A 17907-nucleotide genomic window follows, 5' to 3' on the forward strand; every position below is an offset into this window, starting at 1 on the left:
AATAAAAGTACATTATATAACATTTAGGAAGCATCATCATTGGTAACGATGTCTGTAATGTCTGCAGTGTCACTAGACTCTCCTCTTGTTTGATCATGATGATGATGTCACATCCAGGGAGGATGTTGATTGGTGGAGTGACTCGGACTGGTCAGTCACCTCAGAATAGTCCAACCTCTTGTGAACTTGTGGGCGGGTCTCGCAGAGCGAGCGCAGCGACAGACGCCTCTTTGGGGCGTTTGGCAGAGGAGGGAGCAGTCGCTGGTTCTCTGGGGTCTCCAGAACCATCTGAGACGCTTCAGAAAAGTCCAAGCATCGCTTAACATCTGACCCAAAGAGAGGCAGGCGCAGCGGCAGTTGTCGGAGGCGTCTCTTTGGGGCGTTTGGCAGAGGGGGGATCAGTCGCTGGTTCTCTGGGGTCTCCAGAACCATCTTAGACGCTTCAGAGAAGTCCAAACAGCACCGAACATCTGACCCAAAGATTGTTGAGCGCAACGGAAGACGTCTGGGGCGTCTCTTGGGGGCGTTTGGCAGTGGGGGGACCGGGCCTTGGTTCTCTGGGGTCTTCAGAACCATGCTCTGATGCTCCCTACAAGCTTCAGAAAAGTCCAAGCGGCAGCGAAGGTCCGGCCCAAAGAGTGGCGAGCGCAGCGGCAGTCGTCTTCTCTTGGGGGCGTTAAGCAGTGGGGGGAGCAGTTGTTTGTTCTCAGGGGTCTTCAGAACCATCTGAGACGCTTCAGAGAAGTCCAAGTGGCAGCAAACGTCCGGTCCGTAGAGACGTTGAAGGCGTCTCTTCTTGGGGGCTTCTGGCATCATGACTCTGACAGCGTTGTTGGGTGGAGTCATGGAGTTCTGCATGTTGGGTGGAGTCATGGAGTTCTGCATGGTCCTAAACACCTGCTGTAGTTGTGATGATAACTATAATAGATAAGTTATTAGTAGTAGGAATGTCAGTAGTTTTAATAACAATAGTTATTAAAGTTAATGATCTCCTCTGTGCTCTGAGTCTACAACACACTGACAGCTCTGTTTCTCTCAGCCTCCTTTTATAGCACAGCTTGTGTACAGGCTCCGCCCACATGTGTACACAAACCTTTGTGTACGTTGCTATGGCAACAGTCTGCTGCTGGTCTGTTTGTGTACGTTAGCAACCACCTTAGCAACCACCTGGTCTGTTTGTGTACGTTAGCAACCACCATAGCAACCATGGTTTTACCCTAGCAACCAACTGTTTACCATAGCAACCAACTGTTTACCATAGCAACCATGGTTTTTTACCCTAGCAACCAACTTTTTTTTTTCTCAAAACAATTTTTTTTTTCAAAAAAAATTTTTTACTCAAATTTTTTTTTCTCAAATTTTTTTTTCTCAATTTTTTTTTCTCAAAAAATTTTTTTTTCTCAAATTTTTTTTTCTCAAAAACTTTTTTTTTCTCAAATTTTTTTTCTCAAATTTTTTTTTTCTCAAAAATTCTTTTTTTCTCAAATTGTTTTTTTCTCAAAAAAATGTTTTTTCTCAAAAAAAACATATTTGGCCATTACACACACCACACTGCCGCAACATGGCGGTGAGGGGCGCGCAGCGGCCTGAACTCTAGACTTTAAACTTCTAGTTATATAACATTTAGGAAGCATCATCGTTGGGAACGATGTCTGTAATGTCTGTAGTGTCCACTAGACTCTCCTCTTGTTTGATCATGATGATGTCACATCCAGGGAGCATGTTGATTGGTGGAGTGACTCGGACTGGTCAGTCACCTCAGAATAGTCCAACCTCCTGTGAACTTGTGGGCGGGTCTCGCAGAGCGAGCGCAGCGACAGACGCCTGCGTCTCTTGGGGGCGTTTGGCTGTGGGGGGAGCAGTTGTTGGTTTTCAGGGGTCTCCAGAACCATCTTAGATGCTTCAGAGAAGTCCAAACAGCACCGAACGTCCGACCCAAATAGTGGCGAGCGCAGCGGCAGACGTCTGGGGCGTCTCTTTGGAGCGTTTGGCAGTGGGGGGACCGGGCCTTGGTTCTCTGGGGTCTTCAGAACCATGCTCTGATGCTCCCTACAAGCTTCAGAAAAGTCCAAGCGGCAGCGAACGTCCGGCCCAAAGAGTGGCGAGCGCAGCGGCAGTCGTCTTCTCTTGGGGGCGTTAAGCAGTGGGGGGAGCAGTTGTTGGTTCTCAGGGGTCTTCAGAACCATCTGAGACGCTTCAGAGAAGTCCAAGTGGCAGCAAACGTCCGGTCCGTAGAGACGTTGAAGGCGTCTCTTCTTGGGGGCTTCTGGCATCATGACTCTGACAGCGTTGTTGGGTGGAGTCATGGAGTTCTGCATGGTCCTAAATACCTGCTGTAGTTGTGATGATAACTATAATAGATAAGTTATTAGTAGTAGTAATGTCACTAGTTATTAAAGTTAATGATGATAACTATAATAGATAAGTTATTAGTAGTAGTAATGTCAGTAGTTTTAATAACAATAGTTATTAAAGTTAATGATCTCCTCTGTGCTCTGAGTCTACAACACACTGACAGCTCTGTTTCTCTCAGCCTCCTTTTATAGCACAGCTTGTGTACAGGCTCCGCCCACATGTGTGCACAAACCTTTGTGTACGTTGCTATGGCAACAGTCTGCTGCTGGTCTGTTTGTGTACGTTAGCAACCACCTTAGCAACCACCTGGTCTGTTTGTGTACGTTAGCAACCACCTTAACTCATTCCCTGCCAGGCCCGATAGTCCCGAGATTATTCCAATGTCTTTCCCCGCCAGGCCCGATAGTCCCGAGAATTAAAAAAAAAAAAAAAAAAAAATCAAAACATTTTTTTTTCAAAAAAAAATTTTGACCCCCAAAAATGGAGTAGGCATGATAGCAATCGCGAAATTGCATGTTTAACCCATAGAGTATATATAAAATAGAGAGCGGACGAGCCCCGCCCCCACTATCATTTCAATGCAAGTGCTCAGTGGCGTTTTGAAGCAACGGCTACGTGCTAGCATGTAGCTAATCCAGGTGCATTCTGGGGGAAATTGGCCACTATTTAGAGACCACAAATGACGTCACGCTGCTCTCCGCTCACAGGAGTAGTGGGGCCAAACCCCCAGAATGCACCTGGATTAGCTACATGCTAGCACGTAGCCGTTGCTTCAAATCTAGCCCTGGGTTCTGGGGGCTTGGTTTAACCCCCATAGCAACCCCATCTTTCAAGCATGGCAGCCATTTTGGCAGCCATCTTTGTTAAACATAGTGGCTGTTATCTCATGAATGCCTGAACGGATTTCCATTCGGATTTTTTTGTTTGAAAGCTGTGAGCAATGTGGACACACGTGGTGCATTATCTAGGCATGGGTGTGCATGATCCGTGCACACCCAATTACATGGAAGTCTATGGAGACGAATGGCAGGTGGGAGTACGGAGGTATGTTAAAATGGCGGTCAATGTGTTAACAACCACCTGGTCTGTTTGTGTACGTTAGCAACCACCTTAGCAACCACCTGGTCTGTTTGTGTACGTTAGCAACCTCCTTAGCAACCACCTGGTCTGTTTGTGTACGTTAGCAACCACCATAGCAACCATGGTTTTACCCTAGCAACCAACTGTTTACCATAGCAACCATGATTTTTACCCTAGCAACCAACTGTTTACCATAGCAACCATGGTTTTTACCCTAGCATCCAACCTTTTACCATAGCAACCATGGTTTTTACCCTAGCAACCAACTGTTTACCCTAGCAACCAACTGTTTACCATAGTAACCAACTGTTTACCTTACTTATTAGTTTTTTTTAAAAACTTTTTTTTTTTCCAAAAAACCTTTTTTTTCTCAAAAAACTTTTTTTTTTTCTCAAAAAACTTTTTTTTTTCTCAAAAAAACTTTTTTCTTCTCAAAAAACTTTTTTTTCTCAAAAAACTATTTTTTCTCAAAAAACTATTTTTTCTCAAAAAACTATTTTTTTCTTAAAAAAATATTTTTTCTCAAAAAAAGAACTACCCATATTTGGCCATTACACACACCACACTGCCGCAACATGGCGGTGAAGGCCGCGCAGCGGCCTGAATTCTAGACTTTTGCGGCCCTTCGGGCCGCAAACTTCTAGTATCTATAATAAACCTGACAGAATCCTGATTGAAGGTCTTTTCAGTGTTGAAGCTCTCTCTCTCTCTCTCTCTCTCTCTCTCTCTAGTGGAGGACAGTGCAGAGCTCATAGTCTCTCTCTCTCTCTCTCTCTCTCTCCCTCTAGTGGAGGACAGTGCAGAGCTCATAGTCTCTCTCTCTCTCTCTCTCTCTCTCTCTCTCTCTCCCTCTAGTGGAGGACAGTGCAGAGCTCATAGTCTCTCTCTCTCTCTCTCTCTCTAGTGGAGGACAGTGCAGAGCTCATAGTCTCTCTCTCTCTCTCTCTCTCTCCCTCTAGTGGAGGACAGTGCAGATCTCCCCTGTGCAGTGAGGACAGTGTTGAAGCAGGAGATCTCCAGGCGGTTTGGAGACAACAACCCAAGCAGCTTCAACAAGAACTACCTGAGTCAGCACTCCAACTCTATCCCCCACCGCCTGGCAGGTAAAGACTACAAGTCCCATGTCATAGAACTACAACTCTATCCCCCACCGCCTGGCAGGTAAAGACTACAAGTCCCATGTCATAGAACTACAACTCTATCCCCCACCGCCTGGCAGGTAAAAACTACAAGTCTCATGTCATAGAACTACAACTCTATCCCCCAACGCCTGGCACGTAAAGACTACAACTCCCATATAACTCTTATCACTTATCACATGTCTAGGAGAAAAGTGACGACTGCCTAATACCCTCTAGTTTTTTGGCGGCTCCATTTTCTTTGGAGGCGTTTAGTCAGATATGCGGGGATTGAGGGTAAAGTTGCTCTGACTATTTTGAAAGCCAATCACATTTTTAGTAGTTTAACCCTGTCTTCTACAATGAGCCATCCTAGGCTATCCTAGGACTCTGTGGTACAGTAGTCTAGTCCAGGGGTTTTCAAAGTGGGTGACGGGGCACCCTGGGGTGCCGTGACAGCACCTTTATGTCAGCTAAGGGGGTCCTTGACCAGAAAAACATTGAAGACCCTGTGGCCTAATGTTTCGCCCTTGACTCATTATCTCACTATACTGGGCTCTGCTTCATCTCCTCTTGTGTTGTCATGTGATCCTGTTGTGTTGTCATGTGATTCAGACCCCTTAGAGAGAGAGAGTTATGACACTTATATCGACTCCCATTGTAAGCGTGGAAAGCCTATTTACTCTATGGTGGAAAGCTAGCTTAGCCTAGCTTACTGGAGCCTGTTCTCATTCTTAGCAAGCCTCTGCTGCTCTTCAGCCCCATTATAACCCAGGCATTTTCACTCGCTGGTAAGTAGACTAAATCATGTCCTTTTCCCCCTTTTAATAATGTTATCTACCTTGGAGAGGCCTGTGAATGTGTTAAAAGGGGGAAAAGACGTGATTTAGTCTACTTACCAGCGAGTGAAAATGCCTGGGTTATAATGGATATAATATAATGGTTATAATGGAGGCGGACGGGGCTGAAGAGCAGCAGAGGCTCACTAAGAATGAGAACAGGCTCCATGCGACGCCACTTCCGGTCTACGGCGAGATCAAAACGTGACGCCACTCTGCTTACACTGCTCTGGTCATGTGATTCTAACGTGTCATGTGATCCTGTTGTGTTGTCATGTGATCCTGTTGTGTTGTCATGTGATCCTGTTGTGTTGTCATGTGATCCTGTTGTGTTGTCATGTGATCCTGTTGTGTTGTCATGTGACTGTAGCTGCTAAGATGATGGTGTACCTGGAGCCGTCCTCTGACAAGATGGCGTGTGATCTGGCCACGCCATTGGACGAGGCTCTGACTGGGAGGAGCATCAAGGTACTGACCCCCCGCCCCCCTAATACATCACATGATGATGTTTATATGCAGAACAGGTCTAAAGGGAGATAAACTACATGATAAAATACAACCGTAAAGAAGAATAGGAAGGAGTGTGTGTGCCTGGAAACACTCAATGTTTCCATCTGGTCCTCATTGCTAGCATCAGAACAGATCACTGAAACACTGTCACACATCCTGAATGGCTGCTATGCATACAATGGGATGTACAAAGCAGCACCTCAATAGTGGAACTCATAGCAAAGGACATATCATGCATATTCTACAGTGAGAATGTACAAACATTCCTGTGTCATTTCATCCATGTTCCATCTCTGTGACGACCCAGACATCTTTACATCTCTGACAGCTGTTTACAGTTTAGGCATTTAGCAGACGCTTACAATAAGCAGGTAATACATCACTATAATAAGCATGATAATATGTCAGTACATCAACAACAATACAACACATGCATAGGAATATCAATCTAGAAAAAAACAATAATATAGGTAGACCATGCACCCTAAGCAGTAAAAAAAAAAACGTTTCTAAAACCTGAAAAAAATCATGTTGTGGTTGATGAAGAGTCTGTTTTAGAGATAACAGCACCTTTGACCTTAGCCTAGCCCTAGAGGAAGCCTTTATGACCAAGGTCATTAAATACCAACCACTGCTAAATACCATCTCAGAGCCTGGTTATACTGTAGGTGTAGACTGTTTGTTTTTATATTTGGCAGCCTAGGACATTATACCCATGCAGACTGGTTGTTAGAGGGTTTCAACAACTTGGGATGCCCAAATGGCAGAGACGCTGTTACTTATACCATAGAGCAGTGATACTCAAACTCCATGTCCTCGAAGTCACGCATCCAACAAGCTTTAAACTGAGCAGATTGGACATTCCGTTACAGAGATAATGGCCAAAAAATCTTGAAAGCGGCCATTGAAATCACAGATTTTCACCGATTTTTCTTTTCTTTTTTTTCTTCTTTTTTTACCATTGGCTCTGCCTGACCAATTAGCATACCCAAAACGACATTGTTTGCCTGCAAATTAAATGAAAGAGAGATGTACTGTAGCTCTACTTAACAACTCTATCATTAGCCATTTGGTAGCTAAACAGTCTGGGAATCTATTTTAAGTATTGTTTGATTTTATTTTCCTTAGCCATAACTAAATCTGTTTTCATAAGTTTATTTTCTGTAAAAAGCCATTTGTGTTGAATGTGGGCCAAGTCATAAATAACATTGTGAAGCAATTGAAAGAGAGATGTGCTCAGCTATCTTTAATGTTATCCCACTTGACAGCAGGCAGACAGATAGACAACAACCCAGACAAATGTACATTAGTTTGTTGTTTGTGTGGAATATGCTAATTGCAAAGAATTATTATAAAAGAGAGAAATTACTTTGATTGCAAATTGTGTCATTGACAGAATATAAACGGAATTACAAGCCATAAAATAATGCGCATTGCACTTGTCTTAGGTTATGTGGAAATAAAGCAAATAAAAGACAAGGTATAAGTCATTTTATCAACTGGCCCGCGGCCCCTTGACATGTTTGTAACGTGGCCCACCGGTTCAGAAGTTTGACATGTTTGTAATGTGGCCCACCTTGACATGTTTGTAATGTGGCCCACCTTGACATGTTTGTAATGTGGCCCACCTTGGCATGTTTGTAATGTGGCCCACCTTGACATGTTTGTAATGTGGCCCACCGGTTCAGAAGTTTGACATGTTTGTAATGTGGCCCACCGGTTCAGAAGTTTGACATGTTTGTAATGTGGCCCACCGGTTCAGAACTTTCAGTATCCCTGCCACAGAGTACTGAGTGACATGCCCATTGTATCATGAAAACATATGCCATGATTTAGTGAAGTTATTCTTGCTGCACCAATAGTATTTGTGTCCCTGTATGTTTCTCCCTTATGTGGACATAAATAAATGGTTAAATGTGTGTGTGTGTGTGTGTGTGTGTGTGTGTGTGTGTGTGTGTGTGTGTGTGCGTGTGTGTGTGTGTCCAGGTGTGTACAGAGGTTCTGGAGGCGGTGCGGGGGGGTCAGCTGGGTGCCAGCGGTCAGCGGGCGGCCGAGGCGTACCGGGCAGCGTGCCACGCCCTGTACCCGCTCACCCTGGCCTTCATGCCCGCCGGGTACCAGCACCACAGCGCCCCCTGCAGCGCCAACGGAGAACTGTCAGCGGAGGGCGAGCAGGACGACACGGCCAACGATATGTGAGAGAGAGAGAGAGAGGGAGGAGCGAGCCACCGTGTGGGGAGGGGGGCAGGGGGGTGGTCCAGGGACCCCCGGGGGTCCTCAACCCATTAACCCTTTCAGACCTGGAGATCCTAGACGACGTCATGGCTTTAAATCTGGAGGATCACTTGTGTGGTTTAGTTGTAGCTGCGTCTTTAGCCTCACACACAAGATCTACAAGCTGCAAACGCTGTGAGAAGCCAAGCGTTTGGAGCTTGTAGATCTGCTCCTTTTTGCTATTTTTTTCATTGTGAATCCTGAAAAGAGAACAGTATGTTTTTTCAGGGAACTGGCTCCTCCCCTAAACTAAATGATTGGTATTTATGAACCCATACTGTACATGGGGTTTAAACCTTTATACAGTATTGGACCTGTTTTGCTCACTGCCAAGCCATTTCTTACTGTTTTGAAAAACATGTCATAATGGTTCAAATAAGATGAGCTACAAGCTCAGTGACGATGTGTTGATGTGCTAATTTGAACCTTTTTGGAGCCTTGCATCTGTACGCTCTCAGAGTGGGGGTCCCACAGATCTGAAATGATCCCATTGGGGGTCCTGGAGATTAATGAACCCCTTGGGGGTCCTGGAGATTAATTAACCCTTTGAGACCCCATTCTACAAATATCTTCTAAATCAGTTTTCTGAAAAACCTGTGTTTCTATATCAGTGATTCTCTGTCTTTTTTTTTAAATCAAGGACCCCCAGAATTATACGTATTCGGCCATGGACCCCCATCTGAATATATATTGTTCCAGCGACCCCCCCCCCCCCCCCCCCCCCAGAAGTAGATATTTCATTTTCAAACGTTCGCTTTAAATATATAAATTATATATATATATATATATATATATATATATATATATATATATATATATATTCAAAGACTCGATGCTGTGCCACACTGTGAGCTTGTAGATATTTTTTATAAAATAATGGTTTAAAGCTAAAGTGACGCAGATGTTTTCCAGGTCTAAAAGGGTTTTTAAAAAAAGGACACATAAAACTTAGCCCCGCCCCTCCCGCTAGGCTCCGCCCTGTTTGACTCCTCCCTGCATTGCACTGATCTGATGGACTCTACGGGGTTAAAATAAACACCCCAAACACCATGCCCTGGTCACATGACCTGGTTACATGACCTCACAATGAAAACCATGCCCTGGTCACATGACCTGGTCACATGCCCTCACAATGAAAACCATGCCCTGGTCACATGCCCTCACAATGAAAACCATGCCCTGGTCACAGTAAAACTATTACCGTAACCCTGCCCTGTAGTCGGGGGCCTTAGGGAGATAGAAAGGTCATTTCGTGCTAATCAGTCTAAAAGCGCCACATTTTGCACAGATGTAGCCCAGGGCATGCTCTAATGATTAAAAAAAAAACATTCCTTAGGCTACAAATGGCCCCAGAAAACGATGGTTTAGTGATGAAAAGTGATGAGTCATCACTTTTCACTCACTTTTCACAGTTTTGTGGGCGTTTTCTTGGGCCATTTGTAGCCCAAGGAATGTTTTTTGTGCAAAACAAATGCTTGCAATGGATTCAGCATCATGACAAACCCCTAGTTAGACCCTTCAGATCCTACTTAAAGCAGATGTTTTTCTGGGTATTTTCCTCCTGTATAGAACGTTGATGGGAGATCAACTTGATTTGGCCGCTGTGGCGACCCTGAAGGTCGCCGACTTGGGCGCCCTAGCTAAATCATTAGAGCAAGCCCTGGGCTACATCTGTGCAAAATGTGGCGCTTTTAGACTAATATATCCCTAACGCCCCCGACTACTGGTCACAGTAAAACACATTACTGTCAACCTCACAATGATTCAAACCCACCGCTGCAAAATGACCTTTATGTTCACAAACATGTTGGCTGTTTCTGCAATAAACAGATCAACCAAGAACTCTTTAATATTTAATATGCTCCTCACGACTGAGATCACGAGTGGTTTCTACAAATTCATCATGAAACGCTCACGCCCTGAATGAAGGCGGTGTTTTTACGCAGACGCGTCGTGACGAGCGTGTTTACCCGCTGGTCACAAGGGTCTGAATAACAGCAGCCATGTTGGAATGAAATGAGCTCACTTACCTTACTGCTTACTTATATTAACCACTTGAATCCTAGCGTTCATATTCTGAAAACTTTAGCCAAAAATAGCAGATCTTGTAGATCGGCTATTTTCGGCTAAGAGGTTTGGTGTAGAGGGGAAAAAGAGAAGACTAAGTACAGAGTGAAAGGTCAAGTTAAGTATTGACGGTTCAAGTGGTTAAATATCTGAAAACACAAATTGACAGGAAACCAAAATACACTGATGATTGTGCTGTCAAACAATGCAACTATATGGAATCTATGAGCAGGTTGTGGGGGTCCCTGCTTCATCTCTCTCTCAACTAAGGGGTCCTTGGCCTGAGAACGTTGAAGACCCCTGCTGTAGTATCCTTAAGACTAGCTCTGGTCCATCGCGTCACCTCCCAGTGACACTCTGACAGACCCGTCAGAGAAAATAAATAGACCGCGATCTCTCAGCCCCTCCGAGCGCTCAACTTCAGTCAAAATAAACTAAACTACTTCACTACTCACCAAACCAAAGGTAGTTTTGCGTTGTTGAAAGTCTATTCTCTGCGGTGGTGAGCCCCTCAGCACCCCACCCACTCTGTAAAATACAGTATTTTTGGCATGAAATAAAGTGCCTCCAACTTGACCGCCGCTTATTTCCGGGTTGTGAACCGTTGTATCTGCGGTGGCCGCTGGGTGGCTTGAGGTGGATGCGGTTCATTTCATGACAAAAATAATGTATTTTACAGAGTAGGTGGGGTGCTGAGGGGTTCACCACCACGGAGAATAGACTTTCAACAGAGCAAAAATACCTTTGGTTTGGTGAGTAGAGAAATAGTTTTGTTTATTTTGACTGAAGTTGAGCGCTCGGAGGGGCTGAGATATCGCGGTCTATTCATTTGCCGACGGGTCTGTCAGAGCGTCACCGGGAGGTGACGCGATGGACCAGAGCTACATTAACACCTGTGAAGGAAGTAAGGATGAGGACCAGTCTCTTTACAACATGTCTGCTGTTCACAGAGACTGTCAGTCACTGCAGTGAGAGGCCTTTAGGCATAGGCTACACAGAGCTGGATATTTCATATAGGCTACACGGAGCTGGATATTTCATATAGGCTACACAGAGCTGGATATTTCATATAGGCTACACGGAGCTGGATATTTCATATAGGCTACACAGAGCTGGATATTTCATATAGGCCTATCCCGGTTTTTCAGATATCTACATAGAAAAATATCTAGGTCCACACGACAAAGATTTCTAGGTCTAACAAGCACACACACAGTAAAGTCTTCAGAGATATCCGGGTTCCCTGTCTACACGGATCCAGTGAATCAGATATTTTTCAATCTCTGCACTTATTTATCCGGTTTCAAAAATATCCAGCTTCGCAGCCGAAATATTCAGCTTCATGTGGCTGCAAGCCCCAAACGCATAAAAAATGTTCTAGCTTCAGAAATATCCAGCTCTGTGTAGCCGGTGCCTTAGTGTTTATCTGTGATATCAGTTGTGTGGAGTTAAATTGTCCCTGTTTGGTTTGATTTGATTGGCTGACAGTTTGTGAGTTCTGCCAATAATAAAGCAGGTTTTGGCGGCGGTGGTCCGGGGTCGTTCAGAGGTCAACCGTAACTCGGCACAGTTTGGGGAAGAGAGGAGGATTGTGGGTAATGGGGTTTTCTACGACACCATGGTGTTCCGCTAGTGTTGCATCATCCTGCTTCATGTTTTTAAGAGGTAATTTATATATTACAAACTTGACACATTTAATTAATAAAAGATAATGTTTGCAAAAAAAACAAAGAGACTGTACCATTGTTAATAGTGGTGGTGTTTATTTTATTTGTTCTTTCTTTCTCTGTGTGTGTGTGTGTGTGTGTGTGTGTGTGTGTGTGTGAGAGAGATGTGTGTGTGCACGTGTGTGTGTGCCCCAAACACAAAGGTTACAACTTGATCTTAAGACAAAATAAAAACAATAAGGGGAGCGGCCTGTAAAAGTCTCAAAAGTCTAGTATCTCCCTTTATCCATAGGGATATCCCTTTGGATCAATGGTTAAGATATTGGACTTTCACACGGGAGGCCGAGTTCACATCCCAGGCATTACACTGGCTAGTGGACATGTTTGGAAAAATACATTTTTACCACGGATATGGAAAATGTGTGGACAATATTACCAGAAACAATAAGAGATATAGTCCTAGAGATGACCTTAACAGCTCTAACTCTGACTGAGTGTTCAAATCCATCTGTACCCTCTCAGAGTTAGGCTGGTGCCGGTGGTCTTTAGTTGCAAATAAAACATTTGAGAACCACAAGTACTTCTGCACTCGTAACACGCCAACATGTAGTCAATGTTGTCTTACATATTCTGAAGGAACCCTGGAGACTTGGCGTTGGGTAAGTTATTTGGGGTCAAAATGTGATCAAAATGAGAACATCTCAGATGCAGCAGAGGGAGAAGAAAAGAGGTGGAAAGGACAACGTAAGCCATTTACCATGAGAGGGAGTGGGTTGTTGGCTGATTTACCACTGTTTCAGGGTTGTGGAACGAGGCAAAGACAAAAAGTGGTAGAACGGTAAATAACTGACTGGAAACACCAAAGCTCTGAGAAGAAAACAAATTCAATTCAAAGGAGCTTTATTGGCATGAGAAAACATGTTTACGCTGCCAAAGCAAGTGTCAAAATAAAATGTTTAAAATGGGGAATATACTTTATACACAGAGGGGGTACAACATTGTGTAAACAACACAGCTATGTTGCATTGTGTCATTTTATATAGGCCTATACAGTAGGCCTATACAGTAGGCCTATACAGTAGGCCTATACAGTAGGCCTATACAGTAGGCCTATACAGTAGGCCTATACAGGTCATAAAGCCATTGGAACAAATAGCATTTTCTTTTTCTCAATACGATTTACATTTTAAATAATAATTAAAAAAAGCCTTTATGAGCTTCTAACTCATAGTTAAACGCATATTCTGAATTCCCCAAAAAAGGACACTTTAGCAAGGCCTCTTGGAGATACTGAAAAATACCCCAAAATACTCACAAAGTTGCTTTATAAATAATATCTTCATTTGTCTAAAGCATTTCTCCTCAGCAACATAATCAGTCACATGTAAATATGCTCTTTAATAGTTCTTGACCCATAAGTTCTGTATGAATATCAAGATTTGTAACAAAATAAAATATAAAACATCTCTCTTATCTTAGACAAAGTGAGGTAGCCTTCTTCAAAATAACCTAATTAACCCAATTATGTAAAAAAAAATATAAATGCCTCAAAACATGTTAATTAAAAGGAGGACAACAGATACGTAGTCTAATATTAAATGTTTAGTTAGCCCATATATTCTTCAATGTTTAGTTAGTCCATTCTTCAAAAACAATGTCTCTTATGACTGATGTACAAATCCATCGACCAGCTCTGCTGTAGTGAGTTTGACAGTGAAATGCTTAACCAAACCGCCCTGGCGCCCTCATCTCTGCTTCGCCACTTTTGGGCACAGAAAGGGAAGAGAAGAGCTCTCCCCTTGCACAGCGGTCTTGTGCTAATAATGAACTTTTAAACAAATAATGTGTCTCTTATGAGTTGTGGTTGTGACTGATGTAAAAGATCCATCTACCAGGCAGTAGATGTTGTGGAGTTTGACAGAATTAAACATTAAACCGCTCTCATCTTCTGCTTCGCCAAGTCGTACAGAGCGCTCTCTCTGTCAGTTCAGCAGAACGGGCATGCAGATCTCTCTCTCTCCCTTTGCACGGCGCTCTTATTGCAGCTCCAATGTGCTTTGTAGTTCTGGCCGTTGGAACCTGTATTTGCCACGGAGACATTCATTCCACACATTCTGCTACAGATTGTTAAGACCCAGACCAAAACACGTGTGTGTAGACTACTTTTCCCCAGCATTCCATCTGTAAAATTGCATGAAACCGCCCTCATCATTTTCTGCTTCGCCAAGTCGTACAGACTCGCTCTGCCAGTTCTGCAGAAAGGGAGAAGAGAAGCGCTCTCCCCTTGCACAGTGTAAGTGCTTTGTGGTGGCAAATCTGGCGATATGAACCTTTAAATAATGATGTCTCTTATGGTTATGGGTTGAGGTAACTTGTGACTGAGGTAAAACATAGCTGTTGTGGAGTTTGTTTGACAGAAACGCTAAACCGCGTTCATCTTGCTTCGCCACTTTACCATGTCATACAGAGCGCTCTGCCAGTTCAGCAGAAGCAGAAGGGGAGCAGATTCTCAGCGCTCTGTGCAGCCGCAGCGCCAATGTGTTTTGTAGTTTACCACGGAGACACAATGATAGTTTCCTGCTTTGCAGACAGAACACATTCTGCTACAGATTGTCTCGATCCAGACCAAAACACGGGTACGGTTTCCCCCCCGCATTGAGTCTCAGCCTCTTCGCTGCTGTAGTGTGGAGTTGACAGAAATGCTTAAACCGCCCTCCTCATCCCCTGCTTCTCCAGGTCGCACAGAGCGCTGTCAGTTCAGCAGAAGGGAAAGAGCAGAGCTCTCCCCGTGCTTGTAGTGGCGATATGCGCAGCTCGTTTTATTTGCCACGGATTCCTGCTTTGCAGATAGAAAATTATTCTTCAGATTGTCTCGACCCAGATCAAAACACGGGCACTTTTCCCCCCGCATTCCCGCTGTGAAATAAAATTGCGTTTGCGTTTTGGCATCTTTTCATTCCATTCATCCTCTTTTCCTTTTGGCAGACAGTGAGAGTGCATGGAACTCAACGTTATTAAACCTTATCAAAATCCGCCTGAAAGTCTCCTACAAACGGTTGCTACTCGAATCTCTTACTATAAGCCCATACCCACCTCCCCTTTTCACTGTAAATATCTCCTATCTCTCTTTATTAGCCTACTATATTTTTCCCTTGTTATTTTAAGTTTTCTTTAAGTCAGCTTTTTAATTATGTTTAATCTGTTGTAGTGTGTTGTGGAGTAATGACAGTGAAACGCTAAACCGCCCTTATCTTCTGCTTTGCCACTTTGCCCTGTCAACTCAGTCAGTGCCCAGTTCTGCACAATGGGAAGAGCAGATCTCTCTCTCTCTCTCTCCCTCTCCCTTCGCACAGCGCTCTTAATGCAGCGCCAATGTGCTTTGTAGTTCTGGCCGTTGGAACCTGTATTTGCCACGGAGACACAATAATAGGTTCCTGCTTTGCAGACAGAACACATTCTGCTACAGATTGACCAAAACACGGGTAGGGTTTCCCCCAGCATTTCATCTGATCAGCCTCTTCTCTGCTGTAGTGTGGAGTTAACAAAATGCCTCATCCTCTGCTTTGCCAAGTCGTACAGAGCGCTGCCAGTTCTGCAGGAGAGCTCTGCTCTCCCCTTGCACAGACAGCGGTCTTGTGCTTTGTAAATGTAGTGGCGATATGAACCTTTAAATAATAATGTCTCTTATGGGTTGTGGTAGTGACTGATGTAATAATCCATCTACCAGTAGCTGTTGTGAAGTTTGACAGAATTAAATACTAAAACCGCCCCTCATCCTCTGCTTCTCCAGGTCGCACAGCGCTCTGTCAGTTCAGCAGAAGGGAAACAGCAGAGCTCTCCCTGTGCTTGTAGTGTAGTGGCGATGTGGGCTTGCAGGTCGTTGGGAACCTTTATTTTCCACGGAGACTTTCCTGCTTTGCATTCTAATAAGATTGTCTCGACCCAGACCAAAACACGGGGACTTTCCTCCCACATTTCATCTGTGAAATAAAAAAAAACGTTTGCGTTTGGGCATCTTTTAATTCATCCTCTTTTCCTTCGCTCGCCGGCAGACAGTGAGAATGCATGGATCATAGATGCAGGGATGGATTGAACCCCGCGGCACACGACGGGTTGTGCGTTGGTCAGGAGAGTGGCTCCAGACAAACGCACAACCCGTCGTGCCCATAGAGCTGAGCCCGACTGGCAGTGGCACTGCCACAGTCACAACAACAGCCCTGCCAGCTGCCACTGTGGCAGGGCTGTGTGAGCTGCTGCACTGTGTGAGTCACAGTAGGCTATAGGCCTACACAGGCGCTGAGTTTTGTCCACGCCTAGAAAAGCAGCAGCTCTGAACGCTAATAGCAGTGGATGCTCATCTACTCTACACAAACAACTCAACGTTATTAAACCTTATCAAAATCCGTCTGAAAAGTCTCCTACAAACGGTTGCTACTCGAATCTCTTAATACACTATAAGCCCATTCCCACCTCCCCTTTTCACTGTAGCCTAAATATCTCCTATTTCTCTTTATTAGTCTACTATTATTTATTTTTCCCTTATTTAAAATTTTCTTGTGTCTGCTTTTTAATTATGTTTAATCTGTTGTAGTGTGTTGTGGAGTAATGACAGTGAAACGCTAAATCGCCCTCATCTTCTGCTTTGCCACTTTGCCCTGTCAGAGCTCTGTCAGTTCTGCACAGGGGAAGAGCAGATCTCTCTCTCTCTCTCTCTCTCCCTTCGCACAGCGCTCTTAATCAATGCAGCGCCAATGTGCTTTGTAGTTCTGGCCGTTGGAACCTTTATTTGCCAAGGAGACACAATGATAGGTTCCTGCTTTACAGACAGAACACTTTCTGCTACAGATTGTCTCGATCCCAGACCAAAACACGGGTAGGGTTTCCCCCCAGCATTTCATCTGATCAGCCTCTTCGCTGCTGTAGTGTGGAGTTAACAAAATGCCTCATCCTCTTCGTACAGCGCGCTGCCAGTTCTGCAGAAGAGCTCTGCTCTCCCCTTGCACAGACAGTGGTCTTGTCTTGTGCTTTGTAAATGTAGTGGCGATATGAACCTTTAAATAATAATGTCTCTTATGGGTTGAGGTAACTTGTTGTGACTGGTGTAAAACATAGATGTTGTGGTGGAGTTTGACAGAAACGCTAAACTGCTTCGCCACTTCGTACAGAGTGCTCTCACTGCTGTCAGTTCAGCAGAAGCAGAAGGGGAGCAGATTCTCTCCTTCTCTCTCAGCGCTCTGTGCAGCCGCAGCGCCAATGTGCTTTGTAGTTTATTTACCACGGAGACACAATGATAGGTTCCTGCTTTGCACTGCAGACAGAACACATTCTGCTACAGATTGTCTCGATCCAGACCAAAACACGGGTAGGGTTTCCCCCCAGCATTTCATCTGATCAGCCTCTTCTCTGCTGTAGTGTGGAGTTAACAAAATGCCTCATCCTCTGCTTCGCCAAGTCGTACAGAGCGCTGCCAGTTCTGCAGAAGAGCTCTGCCCTTTCACAGCTCTTGTGCTTTGTAAATGTAGTGGCGATATGAACCTTTAAATAATAATGTCTCTTATGGGTTGTGGTTGTGACTGATGTAAAACATAGCTGTTGTTGTGGTGTTTGACAGAATTAAATACTAAAACCGCCCTCATCCTCTGCTTCTCCAGGTCGCACAGCGCTCTGCCAGTTCTGCAGAAGGGAAACAGCAGAGCTCTCCCCGTGCTTGTAGTGGCGGCGATATGCGCAGCTCGTTGGAAACTTTTATTTGCCACGGATTCCTGCTTTGCAAACAGAACACATTCTGCTTCAGATTCTCTCGACCCAGACCAAAACACGGGCACTTTCCCGTTTCCCCCCCGCATTCCCGCTGTGAAATAAAATTGCGTTTGCGTTTGGGCATCTTTTCATTCATCCTCTTTTCCTTCGCTCGCCGGCAGACAGTGAGAGAGCATGGATCGTAGTGATGCAGGGATGGATTGAACCCGGGGCTCCCACTCTTCAGACCAACGACCC

The 17907-nt window shown here is 44.5% G+C and overlaps 1 protein-coding gene across 2 annotated transcripts in view; it reads left to right on the forward strand.

Moving 5' to 3' along the window:
- Window positions 1-8924, forward strand: part of LOC308301656 (N-alpha-acetyltransferase 15, NatA auxiliary subunit-like) — a 46590-nt gene extending 37666 nt beyond the window's left edge. For both annotated transcript variants that reach the window (XM_080745719.1, XM_080745720.1), the window contains 3 exons: window positions 4395-4538; window positions 5763-5860; window positions 7889-8924. In XM_080745719.1, the coding sequence (XP_080601845.1) occupies window positions 4395-4538; window positions 5763-5860; window positions 7889-8101 (455 nt within the window). In that variant the 3' untranslated portion in view covers window positions 8102-8924. The remainder of the gene's footprint in view (window positions 1-4394; window positions 4539-5762; window positions 5861-7888) is intronic.
- Window positions 8925-17907: the final 8983 nt, after the last annotated feature.

This window comes from Nannobrachium achirus (genome assembly GCF_963921795.1).
Source record: "Nannobrachium achirus genome assembly, chromosome: 17".
NCBI classification, from domain to species: domain Eukaryota; kingdom Metazoa; phylum Chordata; class Actinopteri; order Myctophiformes; family Myctophidae; genus Nannobrachium; species Nannobrachium achirus.